Genomic DNA, 20,098 nt, shown 5'->3' on the forward strand with positions numbered 1-20,098 from the left:
TTTTGTCTTTTTGTAACTTAATAAGTATTTTTGTTTTTACTGGTTATGAAAACAATAGATAATCACTGTTAAAAACTTGAAAGTTCAGAAGAGTTTAGATAAGAAAAAAAGCAAAAGTGAGCCATTGCATATATCAGCATAAAAGTTTGTTATCTTTTTAAATATATGTTTTTTTATAGATACATAGATATTTTGAAGAGAAATTAGACTTTTAATGATGGCATAGGGATATTTTCTTGCAGTAGATTCAGCAAGGGAGTGAAATCAGGAAGGAGGTGGGAATAGTAGGGGAGTGGGGATTAATCTGACTAACTGTGGGTCCTGGCAGGCAGTAAGGTTACACTGACAAATACGAGAAAGGAAACGACTCAGAACTCAGAGAGGCAGCTGAGATGAGACAGCAGCACGGAAGACTGAATGGCTTATCCTACGTTTGGGAATGGGGTGAGGGGCACTAAATGATTTGAACCATAGTAGAATTTAGTTTTCAGGTTAAATAATAAGCAATGTATTAATGAGTACTTGTGAGTAATGCCCTTGCATTTGGCATTCAGACTTGGGCCACTCTGGCTTTCATCATAGAGGTCGAGCCTTAGGGTAGAGCTGGTGTCCTGTCCACTGGCTGTAGTGGCTGAGAATTTGAGTGGCTTTCAGAGTTGTTTCAGAGCAGTGAGAATTGCTCACTTAAGAAAGGCTCCCCCTTTTACTCAAGTCTTTGGAAAATACTGTGAGTGACACTTTTAATTAACAAATCCTCTGGGAACAAAACTCCTTTAAAAGCATTGGCTGGGTATAGAGTTTAAAGAGTGGGCTTCGGAGGCTCCCACAGTCCTGGGGGAGTTTTGGCATTTGAAGCCATGGCCGCATTGTACATCTTTGGGGTTAGACCTATTGGAATGAGGGCCAGAGTGTTTGTCCAGAAAGCCCTGCACTCTGTCTCAGGGGTGGAGGCTGGCCAGGCTCACGGGCAGTTCTGGGCTCATCCACCACTAGAGTGGGTCTTACAGCTCTCCCCAGATCCTGGGGCCACAGCCCACTTTTTTTTTTTTTATGTTTTTATTTAAAAAATGTATTTTATTTTTCAGTTACAGTTTACATTGAATATTATTTTGTATTAGTTGCAGGTATACAACATAGTGGTTAGACAATCATAAACTTTACAAAGTGCCACCCCCCACTCCCCAGTATTTCAAGTACCTACCTGGCACCATACACAGTTATTACAGTATTGTTGACTCACAGCCCACTTGTTCAGAATGGCAGAATGGAGGACCCGCATTTGGGAGTGTATCACTCTAGCTCCTGTATGATTCCTTTTACTGACTGGTAGCTGAGTGTGTCTGACCACAGTAGTGTCCTTAATGTCTGCTACCATTCCATGTACATCACTCCATCTTACCGGGCTGTGCTTATACTGGTTCTCGCACAGCATCATTATTCATGGTGTCGGAGGGTCTAAGAAAGGCTCCTGATAGAGAGAATGATTCCTCCCCTCTGGTACTATAGTGGGAAGTATTTATGCAGGACCTTCCTACCTTGGGAAACAAGTTTCAATAGTATGGTGCTGAAAGAATAGTTAGTCAAAGGGTTTCTTAGTTCTAATTACTTTGTCAAAGCAAGTTAGTTAATTTTGACATCTTCAGCAATTGCTCTCTCACTCTGAAGGCCTGTTACAACCCTCCCCTCCCCTCCCCACAGGCTGGCTGTGAGTTTCCACAGAACCAAAAGTTGACAAAAGTACTTCATGAAAAGCTTCAAACAGAATTACAATTGTTAAACTGAAGGCATAACTAAAACCATTGTTCTTTTTTTCATTTTTTTATGCTTAGGTAAAAAAAAATGATCTCTTTAGTTCAATCTCTTCCCCCTCTATTTGTTTCTTTTCTTAACAAGATAGTTTTCTTTTTAATCCTCACGCAAGGATATATATATATATGTATTTTAAATGATTTTAGAGAGAGAGAGGAAAGGAGGGAGAGAGGGAAACATCAGTGTGAGAAATATCAATCAGTTGCCTCCCATATATGCCCTGACTTAGAATCAAACCCACAACCTTTTGGTGTAGGCGGGGATAACATTCCAGTCACCTGCCAGGGCTAAGAAGATAGTTTTGGTTCTTTGATTTTATTACTCTCACTGCATTATTGATTTCTTTGAAGACGGCTGATGGCTCCTACAGGAGTGAGATGCAGCAGTTCCACCTTTTCCGAGGCTGTTCCCCTGCAGCTCCTCCTTAACACTCACACTCATTTCAAGCATTCTTGGACTCTGACTGGTTTGGCTCAGTGGATAGAGGGTCGGCCTGCGCACTGAAGGGTCCCAGGTTCGATTCCAGTCAAGGGCATGTACCTTGGTTACGGGCACATCCCCAGTAGGAGGCGTGTAGGAGGCGGCTGATTGATGTTTCTCTCTCATCGATGTTTCTAATCTCTATTTCTCTACCTTCTTCTCTGTGAAAAATCAATAAAATATATTTAAGAAAAAAAAAGCATTCTTGGGATACGTCCAAGTTTTCAATCAAGGCAATGGATGAGTTCCCCAAGGCAATAGCTTCCAGTCTAGGATGGGGAAATCTGAAGAGGAATTTTAGCAGGGCCAGTGGCAGCATTTCAATGTGAGGAAACAGCCTAGCCGATTGCACAGTGGTTGAGCCTTGACCCACGAACCAAGAAGGGCACATGCCTGGGTTGCAAGCTCAATCCCCAGTAGGGGGCATGCAGGAGGCAGCTGATCAATGATTCTCCCTCATCATTGATATTTCTATCTCTTTCTCCCTCTCCCTTCCTTTCGGAAATTAATAAAAAATGTATTTAAAAATAAAAATAAATGTAGCCCTAGCTGGTTTGTCTCAGTGGATAGAGCGTTGGCCTGCAGACTGAAGGGTCCTGGGTTGGATTCCGGCCAAGGGCACATGCCTAGATTGTGTGCTCGATCCCCAGCAGGAGGCAGCTGATCAATGATTCTCTCATCATTGATGTTTCTATCTCTCTCTCCCTCTCCTTTCCTCTCTGAAATCAATCAATCAATCAATCAATCAATAAACAAACAAACAAACAAATAAATAAATAAATGTGGAAACAAGCAACAGAAAAGACCTTTTCTAGCAGGGTCAGTAGTACCTAGGGGTTGGCATTGCAAATTGGGTTGGGGAGTGCAGCCAATTGTAAGGCCTGGAACAAAGGGCTGGCATTCAGTTTCTGCTATCAGTTTTCTGTCTTTGAGAAACATAGAAAATCTCTGATATAGTTCCTAAAAAAAGGCTGTGAATATGCTCATCTGTAAAAGAAATACGTAATAACCTCTCTAAAAAAGATGGAGCCATGGAATGGTGCGGGGTTTATATAAAGCACGCAGAATAACTTGTGATGTGGTTGGGAGCCAGGTAGGTAGAGCCGGCCCGTCCATCCTTCCAAAGACATATCAGAAACTGGGCAGAAGCTTGTTGTGCTACTTTCTCTGAGACAGTCATAATGACAAACAGTGGTAGTTGTATGTGACTCAAAGTCTAATGTTTTCTCCCTCAGAGGCCTTTGTGCCTCAGCGTCGAGCTGTCTCCTTAATCTGGTGCTCCTGCCCTCCTGCACTTACTAGTACTTCCTGCTGCTTTGCTCAGTCACACAGTTGTGACCATGCACGGCAGAACATAGGCCTCTCGAGGGTTTTATGTATCACCCATATGGACTTCACAGTGCCTTACTTAGTAAGGACACAGTGAGGTCATGGTTATGAGGTTGGTTTCAAGGTCCTGGTCTTTAGCTGAGGACAGGTGGAGGTGTCAATTAAATGAGCTTTGCGAGTGTCGGAGGGCTGGCGGCCCTGCTTCTGGATAGGAGCTCACCCCGTGGCGTCCCAGTAATTGGATGGCAGTGATGTCCCTGAGGAGCTGGGAACACAGGATCCTTGGGCGGTGGTGAGGACTGCTGGGGATGGTCTGTCCCCAGTAAGGCAGAAAACCTTTCAGAGGGGCTTTTGGGACAGCTTAGTGATGGACTTGTGTTCAGAGAGTCACTGCAAAATCCCCAGTGTAGCCTTGTTTGGATGCTAGGTAAGTGACCTGACCTTGCATGAAACCAAGTACAATGGGTCAGCTGCTCGGAAGCAGGTCCTAAGGGAAGAAGAGCCAAAGTCATGGACTGTTGTGCTGTTATTGGTGATGGTGATAAGGATAATGATACTGAAAATTAAAAAGATAATTGATAAGGATAATGATACTGAAAATTAAAAAGATAATTGTTTTCTTTCTTTTAGTCACATAGAAAAAATCACCACATGGCAAGACCCTAGGAAGTTGATGAATCAGTCCCTGAATCATATGAGTCTCCACCCTGCCGCCACTTCCACACCAATGCCCCAGAGACCCATGGCCGTGTCCCAGCCGAATCTTGGTAAGCCATGCTTTGACTTGGAGTTGAATGCAGTGTTCCATCAAGGGGCTCTGCTTGCTGTGGTGCCCATTTGTGCACCCAGAGAGCATTTTTTCCTGCCTTTGGCTGCATTACTTATCCTCTTTGCTACAGTTCAACCTAGGGTAGGGTTTACACTGCTGGTCCGGCCTCTCCTCCAACTTCCTTTCTTTTTCCTTTTTTTTAATTAAATCTTTAATTTTTTTTAATTAAATCTTTTTTCCCCACCATAACTCCCCTCCACCCAGTTCCCACCCCACCCTCCGCCCTCACTCCCCACCCACTGTCCTCATCCATAGGTGCACGATTATTGTCCAATCTCTTCCCTCACCCCACACCCCTTCCTCCCCCCCCACCCCCCAAGAATAGTCCATTCCCTTTCTATGTCCCTGATTCTATTACAATCGCCAGTTCATACAGTTCATCAGATTATTTATTCCCTTGATTTTTTAGATTCACTTGTTAATAGATGTGTATTTGTTGTTCATAATTTGTATCTTTACGTTTTTCTTCTTCCTCTTCTTAAAGGATACCTTTCAGCATTTCATATAATACTGGTTTGGTGGTGATGAACTTCTTTAGCTTTTTCTTATCTGTGAAGCTCTTTATCTGGCCTTCACTTCTGAATGATAGTTTTGCTGGATAAAGTAATCTTGGTTGTAGGTTCTTGGCATTCATCACTTTGAATATTTCTTGCCACTCCCTTCTGGCCTGCAAAGTTTCTGTTGAGAAATCAGCTGACAGTCTTATGGGTACTCCCTTGTAGGTAACTGATTTTCTTTCTCTTGCTGCTTTTAGGATTCTCTCTTTGTCTTTTGCTCTTGGCATTTTAATTATGATGTGTCTTGGTGTGGTCCTCTTTGGATTCCTTTTGTTTGGGGTTCTCTGTGCTTCCTGGACTTGTAAGTCTATTTCTTTCAGCAGGTAGGGGAAGTTTTCTGTCATTATGTCTTCAAATAGGTTTTCAATATCTTGCTCTCTCTCTTCTTCTGGCACCCCTATAATTCAGATGTTGGTACGCTTGAAGCTGTCCCAGTGGCTCCTTACACTATCTTCGTATTTTTGGATTCTTTTTTCATTTTGGTTTTCCGGTTGGGTGTTTTTTGTTTCTTCGTATTTCAAATCTTTGACTTGATTCTTGCGATCCTCTGGTCTGTTGTTGGGAGTCTGTATAATGTTCTTTATTTCAGTCAGTGTATGCTTAATTTCTAGTTGGTCCTTTATCACAACATCGAGGGTCTCATTAGATTTCTTGAGGATCTCACTACATTTATCTGCGGTCTCACCAGTCTTCTTGAAGATCTCACTACATTTGTCGGCGGTCTCACCAGTCTTTTCGAGGGCCTTATTAAGTTTATCAGCGGCTTCTAGACAGTTCTTTAAAGACCTTAAAAGTGTGGTTTTGAACTCTATATCCAGCAGTTTGCTTTCCTCCAATTCTGTCGTTTGTGTCCTGTTTCTTTGTCTCGGCATTTTTTATGCTTCGCTGTGTCGATAGAGTTCCTTTCTGTGCTAAGTGTCCCAATTACCTGAGGTAGACACTCTTGGTGCACCCCCTTGTGGGCTTTGGTGCACAGTCTTGTTGTAATTAAGCCTTGATTGTTGTAGTTATCACTGTGAGGAATTGACCTCCAGGCCAATTGGCTGTGAGAATCAGCAGTGTCTGCAGTGGGAGAACTTCTGTGCTGGAGACACCCCTCTGGGGCTAGACTTGCTTTGAAGGGGCTTTGGTGCTCAATGAGTCTGCCCCCTGAGTGTGTCTTTTATGGTTCCACAGAGCTGCAAACTGGATGGTCCCACTCTGACCTCTGGGCTTCCTGGCTCCTGGATCTCTAGGGAGGTGCTAATCTAGCCTTTGCCTGAGGCTATCCAGCAAAAGTCTCCCTGCAGGGCTTGGGCGTGGCGGGTCCCACCTGATCTACAGGGTGGGGCTAGCAGTTATGGCTGCTCTCAGTCTTTCCCTCAGAGGCTCTGCTTCTCAATGTCCCGGTAATTGCTGCCAGCCCCTCGGAGAGAAAGCTGCCCTCGAGTTCTGACCGATACTAGACAGTCCCGCCTCTCCCGTTTGAGTGTGGGTCCCTAGAAAGTCGCCCGGAACTGGAGCTCAGAGCCTGAGACTCCCTCCCGATTGAAAACGACAACCATGCCCTCAGCCGCCAGCCCGCTCCGCATGCACTCCGCACCTTAGTATTTTTCTTCAGCACTGCGCCTCCTCCGAGCCTCGGTATGCTTTTCTCTTTCCTCCTAGTTGTAGAACTTCCACTCAGCCAGCCTTCCTGTGGTTCTGGATGATGTCTGTTCCATCTTTTAGTTGTATTTTTGAAGTGGTTGTTCAAGGCAGCAAACTCCAGTGTTTACCTATGCCGCCACCTTGGGTCCCTTCCAACTTCCTTTCTTGAACTTCTTTGAAAAATCACACAGGCCTCTTGTCTTCATCCAGACCAAAGCAAGGAGGAGGGCATGTAGCCACTTTCTGTGAATTTGGTCCCTGAAGACTGCCAAAGAGTACAATTCTGGTCTTGAATCACTTTCTTTTCTTTTCTTTCCTTTTCTTTCCTTTTCTTTCTTTCTTTTTTTTTTTTTTTTTTTTTTTGCATGATATGTGACTGATACCAGGGTAAGTGTTTTCTTGCTTTATCTCATTCAATCCTCTCAACAGTCCTACAAGAAGTGACAGCATTCCCATTTATAGATAGGAAACTTGCTCAAAGTCACTACTTGCGGATAGCAGAGCTGGAGTTGAACCGAGGTTGGTTTGATTTTAGAATGCATTCTATCATTATATAACCTGCAGGTGGCTTCTCCTATACCTGCTCTGGGATAATTGACTCACTTGCCATTTCATTTAGAATGTTTAAGTGTGATTTTATATTTGAGAAGAGATTATCTTCTGCTAATTTCCTTTACTTCAGAAAACTAAAATTCTGCCCAGTAGAGATAACCAGATGTGAATTAATATACTGTAGCAACAGAACTAATAAGTTTTTGTTGTAGTCATTCTCCCCATCCCACAAAGGCTAAAAATAAGATGGCAATTTTAAATTTTTCTAAAAGATGGTACCATTTTCAGATAACATTCCCATTTAAGATCAAATGTCTAGATACTGCTTTATACACAGAATAGTTAACTTTAAAGTAAAAAGAAGCTCCTGTTAGATTGGCAGGAATGGAAGTCTTTTTGCTAGACACCCTGCCCTCATACCCTGGCTTAGCCAAAGTGAACATGAACTTAAGTAGACCCAGGTTAGCTTCAAGTAAATATGCAATCTGTTCTTGCAGGAAGTTTGGACCTACCATTTTAAAGCTTGCAGATGTAAAATATATCCAAAAAGCAAATTACTTGGGATAACCTCTGTTGTGTTACTTGTCTAAAGGGCAGATCAAGGAAAATGGTATCAATGCTTCTACCAGCAGTGGTAACCCAAAACTTCCCATGAGTCATTTATCCCCAATATATAAAAGCTCACATAGAAAGCAGATGCAAATGCAGTAAAGAAACCACATGTTAGGTAAATTAGAGTAGTTTCAAGGTTTCTTTAAACATTTAATTTTCATTAAAAATTATAAAAACTAATTATAAAGTATTAACCTTAACTTTATAATCACTATAATAGAAAAAAATCTTTTATGAACCTGGTTGAAAAAAATTAACTCATTCAAAGAGGTGTTCAAAAAGTCAGTCTTTGTCTGATCCCAATTCCCTGTCCCTTACATGTTGCATGGGGTCAACCAATGTTTTCAGTCACATACAAATGCTAGCATATTATACCTACTGTTCTGCACCTTGCCTTTTCCATTTCTATATCTGTGCATATAGAGCTGCCTCATTCTTTTAAAAAATTAACTAATAGCTCAACATGTTGGTCTGCTATAATTAGTTTATTTAATCAGCCCCCAAACTGATAGATATTTAGATATTAGTGTGTTACTAGTACATAATACACTACAGTTAATTTTTAAAAATTGTACAAGTAGGAAGTACTGCCTACACACATGCACATGCACACTCGTGTGTGCTCGGGTGCATACACACACAGCTCAATTGATGGTAAAGTACATCAAAAGAAATTGAAATCTGAATGTCTGAAATAAGTTTACCTGTGGTTGAATAAAGTACTTTTCCAGATTTCTAATAAATTGGGGTAGTAAATTGCTCATGACACACATTCTGGGGTTTTCCAACAATATTTGAGTATTTGTCCATTACAAAGTGTGTTGCTAGCCTATAGAGAATCACAGATGTGTCCTGTAGATGGAAATATACTGGGGAATGCAAAGTAAGCACCAAAGATTGGGACAATTTAGAGAGTCACAATAGGGTCTTTTTTTTTTTAATTAAATCTTTATTGTTCAGATTATTACATTTGTTCCTCTTCCCCCCCCCCCCCCGTAACTCCCCTCCTCCCTGTTCCCGCCCCACCCTCCGCCCTCACTCCCCACCCACTGTCCTCATCCATAGGTGCATGATTTTTGTCCAGTCTCTTCCTGCATCTCCCACACCCCTTTCCCCCCCAAGAATAGTCACTCCATTCCCTTTCTATGTCCCTGATTCTATTATAATCACCAGTTCATTCAGTTCATCAGATTATTTATTCACTTGATTCTTAGATTCACTTGTTGATAGATGCATATTTGTTGTTCATAATTTGTATCTTTACCTTTTTCTTCCTCTTCCTCTTCTTAAAGGATACCTTTCAGCATTTCATATAATCCTGGTTTGGTGGTGATGAACTCCTTTAGCTTTTCCTTATCTGTGAAGCTCTTTATCTGACCTTCAATTCTGAATGATAGCTTTGCTGGATAAAGTAATCTTGGTTGTAGGTTCTTGGTATTCATCACTTTGAATATTTCTTGCCACTCCCTTCTGGCCTGCAAAGTTTCTGTTGAGAAATCAGCTGACAGTCGTATGGGTATTCCCTTGTAGGTAACTGACTTTCTTTCTCTTGCTGTTTTTAAGATTCCTCTTTATCTTTTGCTCTTGGCATTTTAATTATGATGTGTCTTGGTGTGGTCCTCTTTGGATTCCTTTTGTTTGGGGTTCTCTGCGCTTCTTGGACCTGTAAGTCCATTTCTTTCACCAGGTGGGGGAAGTTTTCTGTCATTATTTCTTCAAATAGGTTTTCAATATCTTGCTCTCTCTCATCTTCTGGCACCCCTATAATTCTGATGTTGGTACGCTTGAAGCTGTCCCAGAGGCTCCTTACACCATCCTCGCTTTTTTGGATTCTTTTTTTCATTTTGCTTTTCCGGTTGGGTGTTTTTTGCTTCCTCGCATTTCAAATCATTGACTTGATTCTTGTGCTCCTCTGGTCTGCTGTCGGGAGTATGTATAATATTCGTTATTTCAGTCCGTGTATGCTTAATTTCTAGTTGGTTCCCCAATATAAGATCGAGGGTCTCATTAGTTTTCTTGTAGATCTCATTAAGTTTATCGGCGGCTTCTAAACAGTTCTTGAGAGACCTTAAAAGTGTGGTTCTGAACTCTATATCTTCCATTGACAATTTTGTCCTGTTTCTGTGTCTCCGCATTTTGTTATGCTTCCTTGGTGCACCCCCTAGTGGTCTTTGTGTGCAGTCTTGTAGTTAATACCAGGGAGGGTTTGACCTCCAGGCCAAGTGGCTATGAGAATCAGCTGTTTCTGCAGTGAGAGAACTTCTGTCCTCTAGGGAGGTGCTAATCTAGCCTTTGCCTGAGGCTATCCGGCAAATGACTCTGTGCAGGGCTTGGGCGGGGCGGGTCGCACAGGATCAACAGGGTGGGCCGGAGAGAGCAGTTATGGCGGCTCTCAGTCCTGTCCCCAGGGGCTCTGCCTCTCTGTGTCCCAGCAACGGCTGCAATCCTTGGAGAGAAAGCTGCACTCGCTCTGACCGAAGCCAGACAGTCCCACTTCTCCCGTTTGAGTCTGGGTCCCTAAAGACTCGCCCGGATCTGGAGCTCAGAGTCTGCAACTCCCTCCCGATTGAAAACGCCAACCGCACCCTCCGCCGCCAGCCTGCTCCGCGCACTCCGCACCTCAGAATTTGACTTCAGCACTGCGCCTCCTCTGAGTGTCCGTATGCATTTCTCTTTCCTCCTAGTTGTAGGACTTCCACTCAGCCAGCGTTCCTGTGGTTCTGGGTGATGTCCCTTCCGTTTTTTGGTTTCACTTTTGAAGTAGTTGTTCAAAGCAGCAAACTCCGGCGTTAACCTATGCCGCCATCTTGGTTCTCCCTCGTCACAATATGGTCTTAATAAAAAATTATTTACTAAGAACATTTTATTTCAAGCTATGGTCTGCCTGAAGTTTATGCACTTTGTTATCAATCTTTAAAAATATAAAGAATAGATTCTTTCCTCTGGTATTTTTTAAGATTAAGAATAATAGGTCTATATCAGTGTTTTTATATATTATACTAGAGGCCCAGTGCATGAATTTGTGCATGGGTGGGGTCTCTCATGGTGGCCTGCAGGGATCGAACCGAAACCTGCAGTCCAATGCTGCCTGCCGCTCCCGCTCATCCCGGCCCCCACTGCACCTGCTGCGGACTCACACCCAGTCAGTTCTGATCAGGAGAGGCTCACACTGCTGCAGCAGCTCTTGCCAGCCATGAGCCCTGCATCTGGCATCTGGCCGGAGTGGGCTGGGTGAGGCTGGGACATGATCAGCCCAGAGGCGGTGGGATGCCCTTGCCGGCCCAGAATCCAGACCCGTCCTGCTGATGTTCATGCTGGTTATCAGGAGCCACCTGGCAGCCACTTTTATATAGTTTCTTCCTTGTGAAGCATCTAGGGAGGGGAAGCGGCTATGGTGCCCAAGGCTGACTTCCCAGAGGCTGGCGGCACTGTCGGGACCGTGCTAGCTGCGCTGGTCCATCAGTGCCTGGCCCGTTCTCCAGAGATTGGACTTGCAGGACTGCTGAGGGAGTGAGTGGCTGTCGCCAGGCTGGTGGGCCGCCAGGATGGGGAAGTCAGCTGAGCAGCACTCCAGCTGTGGGAGTGCACTGGCCACCAGGGGGCAGTTCCTGTGTTGAGTGTCTGCCCCCTGATGGTCAGTGCATGTCATAGCGACGGGGTCATAGCGACGGGTCGACTGGTTGTTCAGTCATTCAGTCGCTTAGATTTTTTTAAATATATAGATTAAAGGCCCGGTGCATGAAATTTGTGCAAGGGGAGGGAGGGTCCCCTCAGCCCATCCTGAACCCTCTACAATCTGGGACACCCCTCTCACAATCCAGGACCACTGGCTCCTAACTGCTTACCTGCCTGCATGCCTGATCGCCTCTAACTTGCCCCCTTGCCAGCCTGATCGCCCCTAACCGCCTTTGCCTGCTGACCTGATCACCCCTAACTGCCCCCCTCAGTTGGCCTACTCACCCCTAACTGCCCCCCCCGACAGCCTGGTTGCCCATCACTGCCCTCCTCTGCTGGCCTGGTCACCCCACGTAGCCTCCTGTTCAGTCGTTTGGTCATCCCTCACTAACACCCCTGCCGGCCTGGTCGCCCCACACAGCCTGTTGCTCAGTCATTTGGTTGCCCCTCACTAACACCCCTGCCGGCCTGATCACCCCATGCAGCCTGCTGCTCAGTCGTTTAGTTGTCCCTCACTAACCCCCCTGCTGGCCTGGTCGCCCCACACAGCTTGTTCAGTTGTCCCTTAGGTTGTTTTGGATGTGATGGCCCCTGGCTCTTTATATATATATAGATATAACCTATGCCATATACATTAGCATATATTAACATATATATGTATGTATATAAAAAATCAATATTTTGAATATGATTCAAAATTTCTATTTCTGTTTTACATCAACTGCATTTTATTTTCTTTTTACCTTTTGATCAGAATATATCCTCCCCCTGCCTTCTTCCTCCATCTCCTCCTCCTAGAAGTTTGGTCTTTTCATAGAATATAGCTGACAAATAAGATAACAAGTGACACATCCCTTCATTGGGAGGTATTTATATGTGAAAATGATGTAGAAATACATCATTAATAGTTAATAATATTACTCTCAGATGATAGAATCCGTACCATTCATAGCTAATTTTATGTATTTCTCTAGCTGTGATATAATCAGTGACAGATAAATAAATTCCTCAATAAATCTCCTTTTATTGTGATTCTTTGGTTTTCTGTAGGTTGGGTACATGAACTTGGGGGTCAGACTGTCAGAATTTGAACCCTAGCTCTGCCCATTACTAGCTTGGTGACTCTGCTAAGTTATTTAATTGTGTTTCAGTTTCTCCATATGTAAAATGAGTATTATTTTCATAACTAGAAGCCCAGTCTATGAAATTTGTGCATGGGAGGGTGTTGTCTCTTAGCCTGGCCTGCACCCTCTCCAATCTGGGACATTCCTCTCACAATCTGGGACTGCTGGCTCCTAACTGCTTGCCTGCCTGCCTGCCTGATCACCCCTAACTACCTCTGCCTGCTGGCCTGATGGCCCCTGACTGCCCCCCGCTGCCAGCCTGATCGCCCCTAACTGCCTCTGCCTTGGCCCCTGCCACTGTGGCTTTGTCTGGGAGGATGTCCAGAAGACATCCAGTCTAATTAGCATATTACCCTTTTATTAGTATAGATAACCACTAAATTTTTTGAAGGAGTTAAAAAAAAAATGAAATAGAAAAAATCCAAAGACAAGACACCAGCCCTATTGTAATATACAAAACAATGGACATGGGAAAAATGGAGTTTGCTAAAGAAGTCAGTTAGGATGTTAGGGTGGTGATGAGGGTGGGTGGAGGGCAGGGGACCTTTTTCTTTTTTTCTTTCTTTTTATTGTTTAAAGTATTACCTACATATGTCTCCTTTTTCCCTCATCAACCCCTCCCCGGCCATTCTCACTGCCCAGGACAAGCCCTCACCACCCCAGTGTCTGTGTCCATTGGTTATCCTATCTAATAATAGACAAACATGGTAATTCACCATACCTCCGACACGCTTCCCATTGGCTAATCAGGGCGATATGCAAATTAACTGCCAACCAAGATGGCAGCCGGCAGCCAGGCAGCTGAAGCGAAAGGAGGCTTGGTTGCCCCAGCGATGGAGGAAGCCAAGGTTCCCCGCCTGCCGCTGCCCAGCTCTGAGCTCCTGAAGCAACAGCTCCAAAAGATACAATGTTTCAATTATAGAAGCTAAAAGATGGCGGTTAATTTGCATACACCAGCTGCGAGCGAAGACTGAGGACAGCAGGGAGGCCAAGCGGTACCGAAGGAAGCCAAGTAGAGGCCGCGAGGACAGAAACGGAGCCAAGGCTGCGGAGGTGGGAGCGGGAGGTGGGAGGGCAAGCCCAGCCGCAGCACTGCGAGCGGGAGGGGCAGCGGCTTGGAGGGGAAGGGGCAGCGCCTGGGAGCGGGAGGGCAAGCCCAGCTGCATTGGCTGGGAGTGGGAGGGGAAGCCCAGCTGCATCGGATGGGAGTGGGAGGGCAAGCCCAGCTTCAGCCAATGCGAGCAGAAGGGGCAGCGGCTTGGAGGGGAAGGGGCAGTGGCTGGGAGTGGGAGGGCAAGCCCAGCTGTAGTGGCTGGGAGCAGGAGGGGCAGTGGCTTGGAGGGAAAGGGGGAGCAGTTTGGAGGGAAAGGGGCAGCAGCTGGGAGCGGGAGGGCAAGCCCAACCACTGTGGCTGGGAGCGTAAGGGGCAGCGGCTGAGGGCGGGAGGGGCAGTGGCTGGGATAGGGAGGGCAAGCCCAGCCCCAGCGGTTGGGAGTGGGAGGGCAAGCTTAGCCCCACTGACTAGGATTGGGAGGGCAAGCCCAACCACTGTGGCTGGGAGCATAAGGGGCAGCGGCTGGGGACGGGAGGGGCAGCGGCTTGGAGGGGAAGGGGCAGAGGCTTGGAGGGGAAGGGGCAGAGGCTTGGAGGGGAAGGGGCAGAGGCTGGGAGTGGAGGGGCAGTGGCTGGGAGCAGGAGGGCCAGCCCAGCCCCAGCCACTGGGATCAGAAGGGCAAGCCCAGCCGCAGAGGATGGGTGCAAGAGGGCAAGCCCAGCCCCAGTGACTGGGATCGGGAAGGCAAGCCAAACCACTGTGGCTGGGAGCATAAGGGGCAGTGGCTGGGGGTGGGAGGGGCAGCAGCTTGGAGGGGAAGGGGCAGCGGCTGGGAGTGGGAGGGCAAGACCAGCTGCAGGGTCTTGAAGCAGGAGTGTAGCCCTCCTCAGCGAGTTTCGCTCCCTTCTCTGCTTTGCTCCAGCCGCACGAAGCCCTATTCTTGCAGGAATATTCCTGCAAAGGGCCTCTAATCCTATCTAATAATAGACAAACATAGTAATTAACCATACCTCCGCTATACTTCCCATTGGCTAATCAGGGTGATATGCAAATTAACTACCAACCAAGATGGCGGCTGACAGCCAGGCAGTCAGGCAGCTGAAGCAAACATGAGGCTTGCTTGCTCCAGTGATGGAGGAAGCCAAGGTTCCCCATCTGCCACAGCCGGGCTCTGAGCTCCAGTCTAAGCAACAATGTTGCAATCATAGAAGCTAAACAAACCCCAGATACCTGCTTTCAGCCAGCCGGCCTCGGGAGCTGGAGCCGCAACAAAGTTTCAATTACAGAAGGTAAATAAATCCCAGAATAAAAAAGAAAAGAAAAGAAGGAGACACTGGGAGCTTCAATTGCAGGCTTGGCCCGCCTGAAAACAGCCATCAGCCCCTCATCCAGGCTGTCCAGGCACCCCAGTGGGGACTCCCACCCTGAAGGGGGTGCGGGAAGCCTGAAAACAGCCATCAGCCCCTCACCCAGGCTGGCAGGCACCCCAGTGGGTACCCCCAAACAGCCATCAGCCCCTCATCCAGGCTGGCTAGGCACCCCAGTGGGGACTCCCACCCTGAGGAGGTGCGGACAGCCCGAAAACAGCCATCATCCCTCATCCAGGGTGACCAGGCACCCAATCGGGACCCCCACCCTGATCCAGGACACCATTCAGGGCAAACCAGCCGGCCCCCTCCCGTGCATCAGGCCTCAATCCTATATAGTAAAAGGGTAATATGCAAACTGACCCTAACAGCAGAAAGACTGGGAATGACTGGTCACTATGACACACACTGACCACCAGGGGGCAGACGCTCAATGCAGGAGCTGCCTGCTCTGGTGGTCAGTGAGCTCCCACATGGAGGAGCTCTGCTCAGCCACAAGTCAGCCTGATGGCTGCCAGTACAGTGTTGGTGGTGGGAGGCTCTCCTGCCTCCTCAGCAGTGCTAAGGATGTCCAACTGCAGCTTAGGTCTGCTCCCCACTGGCAAGTGGACATCCCCCGATGGCTGCTGGGCTGCCAGAGGGATGTCTGATTTCTAGCTTAGGCCCAATACCCTGGGGAGCAGGCCTCAGCCAGCAGATGGTCATCCCCTGAGGGGTCCCAGACTGTGAGAGGGCACAGGCCGGGCTGAGGGACCTTCCTGCGCCGCCCCCCCCCCCCCGAGTGCACTAATTTTTGTGCACTGGGCCTCTAGTGCTAATATATGCATGCATACAAGTCCTTTGGTTGATCTCTTCCCCACCCTCCCCTTCCCTCTGAGGTTTGATGGTCTGTTCGGTGTTTCTCTGTCTCTGGATCTATTTTTGTTCATCAGTTTATGTTGTTCATTATATTCCACAAAAGAGTGAGATCATGTGATATTTATCTTTCTCTAACTGGCTTATTTCACTTAGTATAATGCTCTTCAGGTCTATACATGCTGTTGCAAATGGTAAAAGTTCCTTCTTTTTTATAGCAGTGTAGTATTCCATTGTGCAGATGTACCACAGGTTTTTAATCCACTCATCTGCTGATTGGCACTTAGGCTATTTTCAAATCTTAGCTATTGTAAATTGTGCTGCTATGAACATAGGGGTGCATATGTCCTTTCTTTTTTTTTTTTTAATCTTTTTTTATTGATTTCAAAGAGGGAGAGGGAGAGAGAGATAAAAACATCAATGATGAGAGGGAATCATTGATCAGTGCCTCCTGCTTGCCCCCTACTGGGGATTGAGCCCACAACCCGGGCATGTGCCCTTGACTGGAATTGAACCCTGACCTCCTGGTTCATAGGTCAATGCCCAACCACTGAGACATGCTGGCTGGGCCATATGTCCTTTCTGATTGGTGTTTCTGGTTTCTTGGGATATAGTCCTAGAAGTGGGATTACTGGGTAAATGAGAGTTCCATTTTTAATTTTTTTGAGGAAACTCCATACTGTTTTCCACAGTGGCTGCACCAGTCTGCATTCCCACCAGCAGTGCGCAAGTGTTCCTTTTTCTCCACATCCTCTCTGGCACTTATCGTTTGTTGATTTTTTGATGATAGCCATTCTGACAGGTGTGAGATGGCACCTCATTGTCGTTTTGATTTGCATCTCTCGGATGGTTAGTGACTTTGAGCATGTTTTCATACATTTCTTGGGGGACCTTTTTCTTTAGTGGTTAATGGGAAGAACTTGAAGTCAGAACTGAGTTTCTGTTGGGTTAGATATTTACGAGTTGCTTTTGCTATTTAACCCTCTGAGTCTCCTTTTCCTTATCTGTAAAATGGGGCAATGAGAGTATCTGCCTCATAAAAGTTGTTTTGAGTACTTAGGGTTGTGCGTGCCTTGGTACTTGGACTAGAGAAAGGCCCCCAAAATATGCCTTGTTAAAACTAATTGTTACCAGAGAAAAAGGGGGGGGGGATGGGAGAGGTAGAAGGAAGATATAGAGGGGATAAATGGTGTTGGCAGAAGACTTGACTTGGGATGGTGAACACACAATACAATATACAGATGATGTATCATAGAATTGTACACCCGAAAGTTATATAATTTTATTAACCAATGTCACCTCAATAAATTCAATTAAAAACACACCTCATTTCTAGCTGGTAGCCTTGTTTCCCCCCACGTTTCTGGTCCATATATATATTGAAGGCAGAGCCTGTGTGTGCTCCCTCCTCAAGAAAACCCAGCCATAGTTCCTGTAACTTTGGGCACTTTTGCTTACACACTATGAAAATAATCTTTAACCCCAGACAGCAGTAGCTTGTGACCTGGCTGCTTCACTGTCACATCTTTGACAGGGAATTTGTGAAGAAGATGCATACTGAAATTATGCAGCAATTTAACATGTCTCCATGTTGTTGTTTTTTAACTTTTTTTTTTAAAGCCTCACCCGAGGATATGTTTATTGATTTTAGAGAGAGAGGAAAGGAAAGAGATCGAGACAGAGAGAGACATCAGTGTGAGAGACAAACATCCATCAGCTTTCTCCTGTACTTGCCCCTATCAAGAATCAAACAACAAGCTAAGTATGTGTTCTGACTGACTGGGAATTAGCATCTTTTTTCGTTTATGGGACAACACTCCAACCGACAGAGCCACTGGCTGGGGCAACATATCCCCATGTTTTAAAATGTTTTTGCCAAACCTTGGCCATAATGGTTCAGTTGGTTGAGCATTGTCTTGTGCAACGAAAGCTTGTGGGTTTGATTCCCAGTCAGGACACATGCCTGGGTTGTGGATTCCAACCCCGGTACGGGGCATGCAAGAGGCAGCCAATCAATGTTTTGCTCTCACATAAATGTTTCTCTCTCTCCCTCTCCCTTCCTCTCACTTTTGAAAACAAAAACAAAAACAAACAAATCAATTTTTAAAAATCTAAAAAAAACCTCCATGTTTTTGCCAAGAGAAGTCACGTACAATTTTTTCTTTTTGGTGATAATTCTAGCAGTCATAAACCATGGTGTGTTGGGCTCCTGTCACATGTTAATGGTCTCTTTGCTAGAGTGAGGCCCGGCTGGGGGCACCAGTGTTCTCCCAGACAGGACAGGAAAAGTAAAGACTGTGTAAAACCTTCACTGGATGGCCATCCCTAGCCAGTTTAGAGACTATTGGTGAAGTGCAGCCAAAGTGTATTTTTAATGCTATTGGAATTTTAAAAATATCTCTCTCTCTCTCTCTCTCTCTCTCTCTCTCTCTCTCTCTCACACACACACACACACACACACACACACACACACACACACTTCCCTCCTTTGAAGGTGTGCCATCCCCTAAGCCAGAGTTGATGTCCTCCAGGTCTATCTTCTTCTGTACTTCAAATTACAAATATATGTTTTTTTTGTTGTGTGGATTTTTTGCAAGGCATGCTTTTCAAGACAAGATGGAAAGAAAATCTTGTCTGTGCTCATTTGCTAAGTTGGCTCATTCTTCCCTTTAGGAAGTATACAGAAACACAAAACCATTTTATCAATAGCAAATAAAATAGCCAAGCATTGCTTAAAGTATATGGGAAGGTAGCCTGAAAGTTTGTCAAGTGTCAGATTTTTATGTAGGATATCTATTTCTTTTTCCTGTGTTTTTTCCTTGTCAACTTTATGTGGTGAGTTCATGAAAGACGCATCTGGCTACTATGTTTTTTTCCAGCTCTGATCTTCTCACTACTTTTTGAACTTTGTGGTTTCTGCAGTATAAATTAGCCTAAAGTGCACTAACACATGCACACACAAACCCAAAGACAAACTGGCAACCTTCAGACTTTATGGGGAAGGGTGGAGATGATGGGGCGTTGGTAGGATTGGGGTGAAGGAAAGTGGGTGTGTATGGAAAGGAAGGAAGACTGGTGGGTATGGGAAAGAGGAAAAGGGTTCTGGTAAAGAGAGTTTTTTGTGTGTATTTGTAAATTTATTTTTCAATTGTAGTATACATTCAATATTAGTATGTATTAGTTACAGGTGTGAAAGTCGCCCCCCCCCCCCCTTGATTAGAAGAAAAAGGAATAGTTTTTTCTAAACTTTGTGGAAAATCAATATTATAATTTCTTCTTAGATTGATTTGGTGGAAGCCATCTATTGTCAAAATTTACTCTATTGAGTCATCATTATTGTAAACTGCTCTTTGGGTTTCCCAAAAGGAGATTCATTACCATTTTTTTTCTTGTAAAGCTTTTAAGGAATTTGTGAAATGGGTACTGAAAACAAATTATCAACTAATTTAATTCCTCTTTTTAAAAATAATTGATTGATTGATTGATTTGAGGGAGAGAGGAAGGGAGAAAAAGTGGAAAACATCGATTTGTTGTTTCACTTATTTTTACATTCGTTGGTTTACTCCTGTGTTTGTTCTTACTCAGGAAGGAACCCGCAACTTTGGAATATCAGGATGACACTCTAATCAACTGAGGTACCTAGCTAGGGCCTGATTCAGTTCCTCTTGTGATTATATATATGAAAGGCTAATATGCTAAGTGTCCGTCCGACCAGTCTTTATGATGTGCACTGACCACCAGTGGGCAGACGCTCAATGCAGGAGCTGCCGAGTTGCAGTGACTTGGCAGCAGCAGTTCTCAGGTGATTCACCCTAAAACCAGAGAGGAGGGAGCCCGATTCCTCACGGGGGCGCGTGATTCCCCCTTTGGCCATGGGTTATGTTGTTGCTGGGGCACTGTTGTCCTGGATCTGGTTTACTGCACACTTGCGTTTGCGTTCCACACCCTATACAACAGAAACTTTGCAGAGTGCCCTCTCACACTTCAGAACCCATCGGGGGATGTCGGAGAGCTGGTTTCAGTCCAATCCCCGAAGGCCAGGCTGAGGGACCCCACCTGCCAGAGGGACCCCCGCTCACTCCGCAGATACCCTTTGAGTCATGGCACTGCCCCCAAGTGTGGCCGGTGGGGGAGAGATTGCAGGAGGTTGGCTCCAGGGCATGTCTGGCCAGTCTAGCCCAGTCCTGCCCTGCTTGGCCACCTTCTAATTAATTTCTTTTCAATGT

The 20,098-nt window shown here is 45.5% G+C and overlaps 1 protein-coding gene across 1 annotated transcript in view; it reads left to right on the top strand.

Annotated features, from left to right (window-relative positions):
* Window positions 1-4,255: 4,255 nt before the first annotated feature.
* The window catches only part of LOC308516480 (WW domain-containing transcription regulator protein 1), a 75,334-nt gene continuing 59,491 nt past the window's right edge, over window positions 4,256-20,098 (top strand). The window contains exon 1 of the mRNA XM_081087445.1: window positions 4,256-4,385. Within this exon, the coding sequence (XP_080943571.1) occupies window positions 4,292-4,385 (94 nt within the window). The 5' untranslated portion in view covers window positions 4,256-4,291. The remainder of the gene's footprint in view (window positions 4,386-20,098) is intronic.

The sequence above is a fragment of the Myotis nattereri genome, assembly GCF_964212035.1.
Source record: "Myotis nattereri genome assembly, chromosome: 3".
NCBI lineage: Eukaryota > Metazoa > Chordata > Mammalia > Chiroptera > Vespertilionidae > Myotis > Myotis nattereri.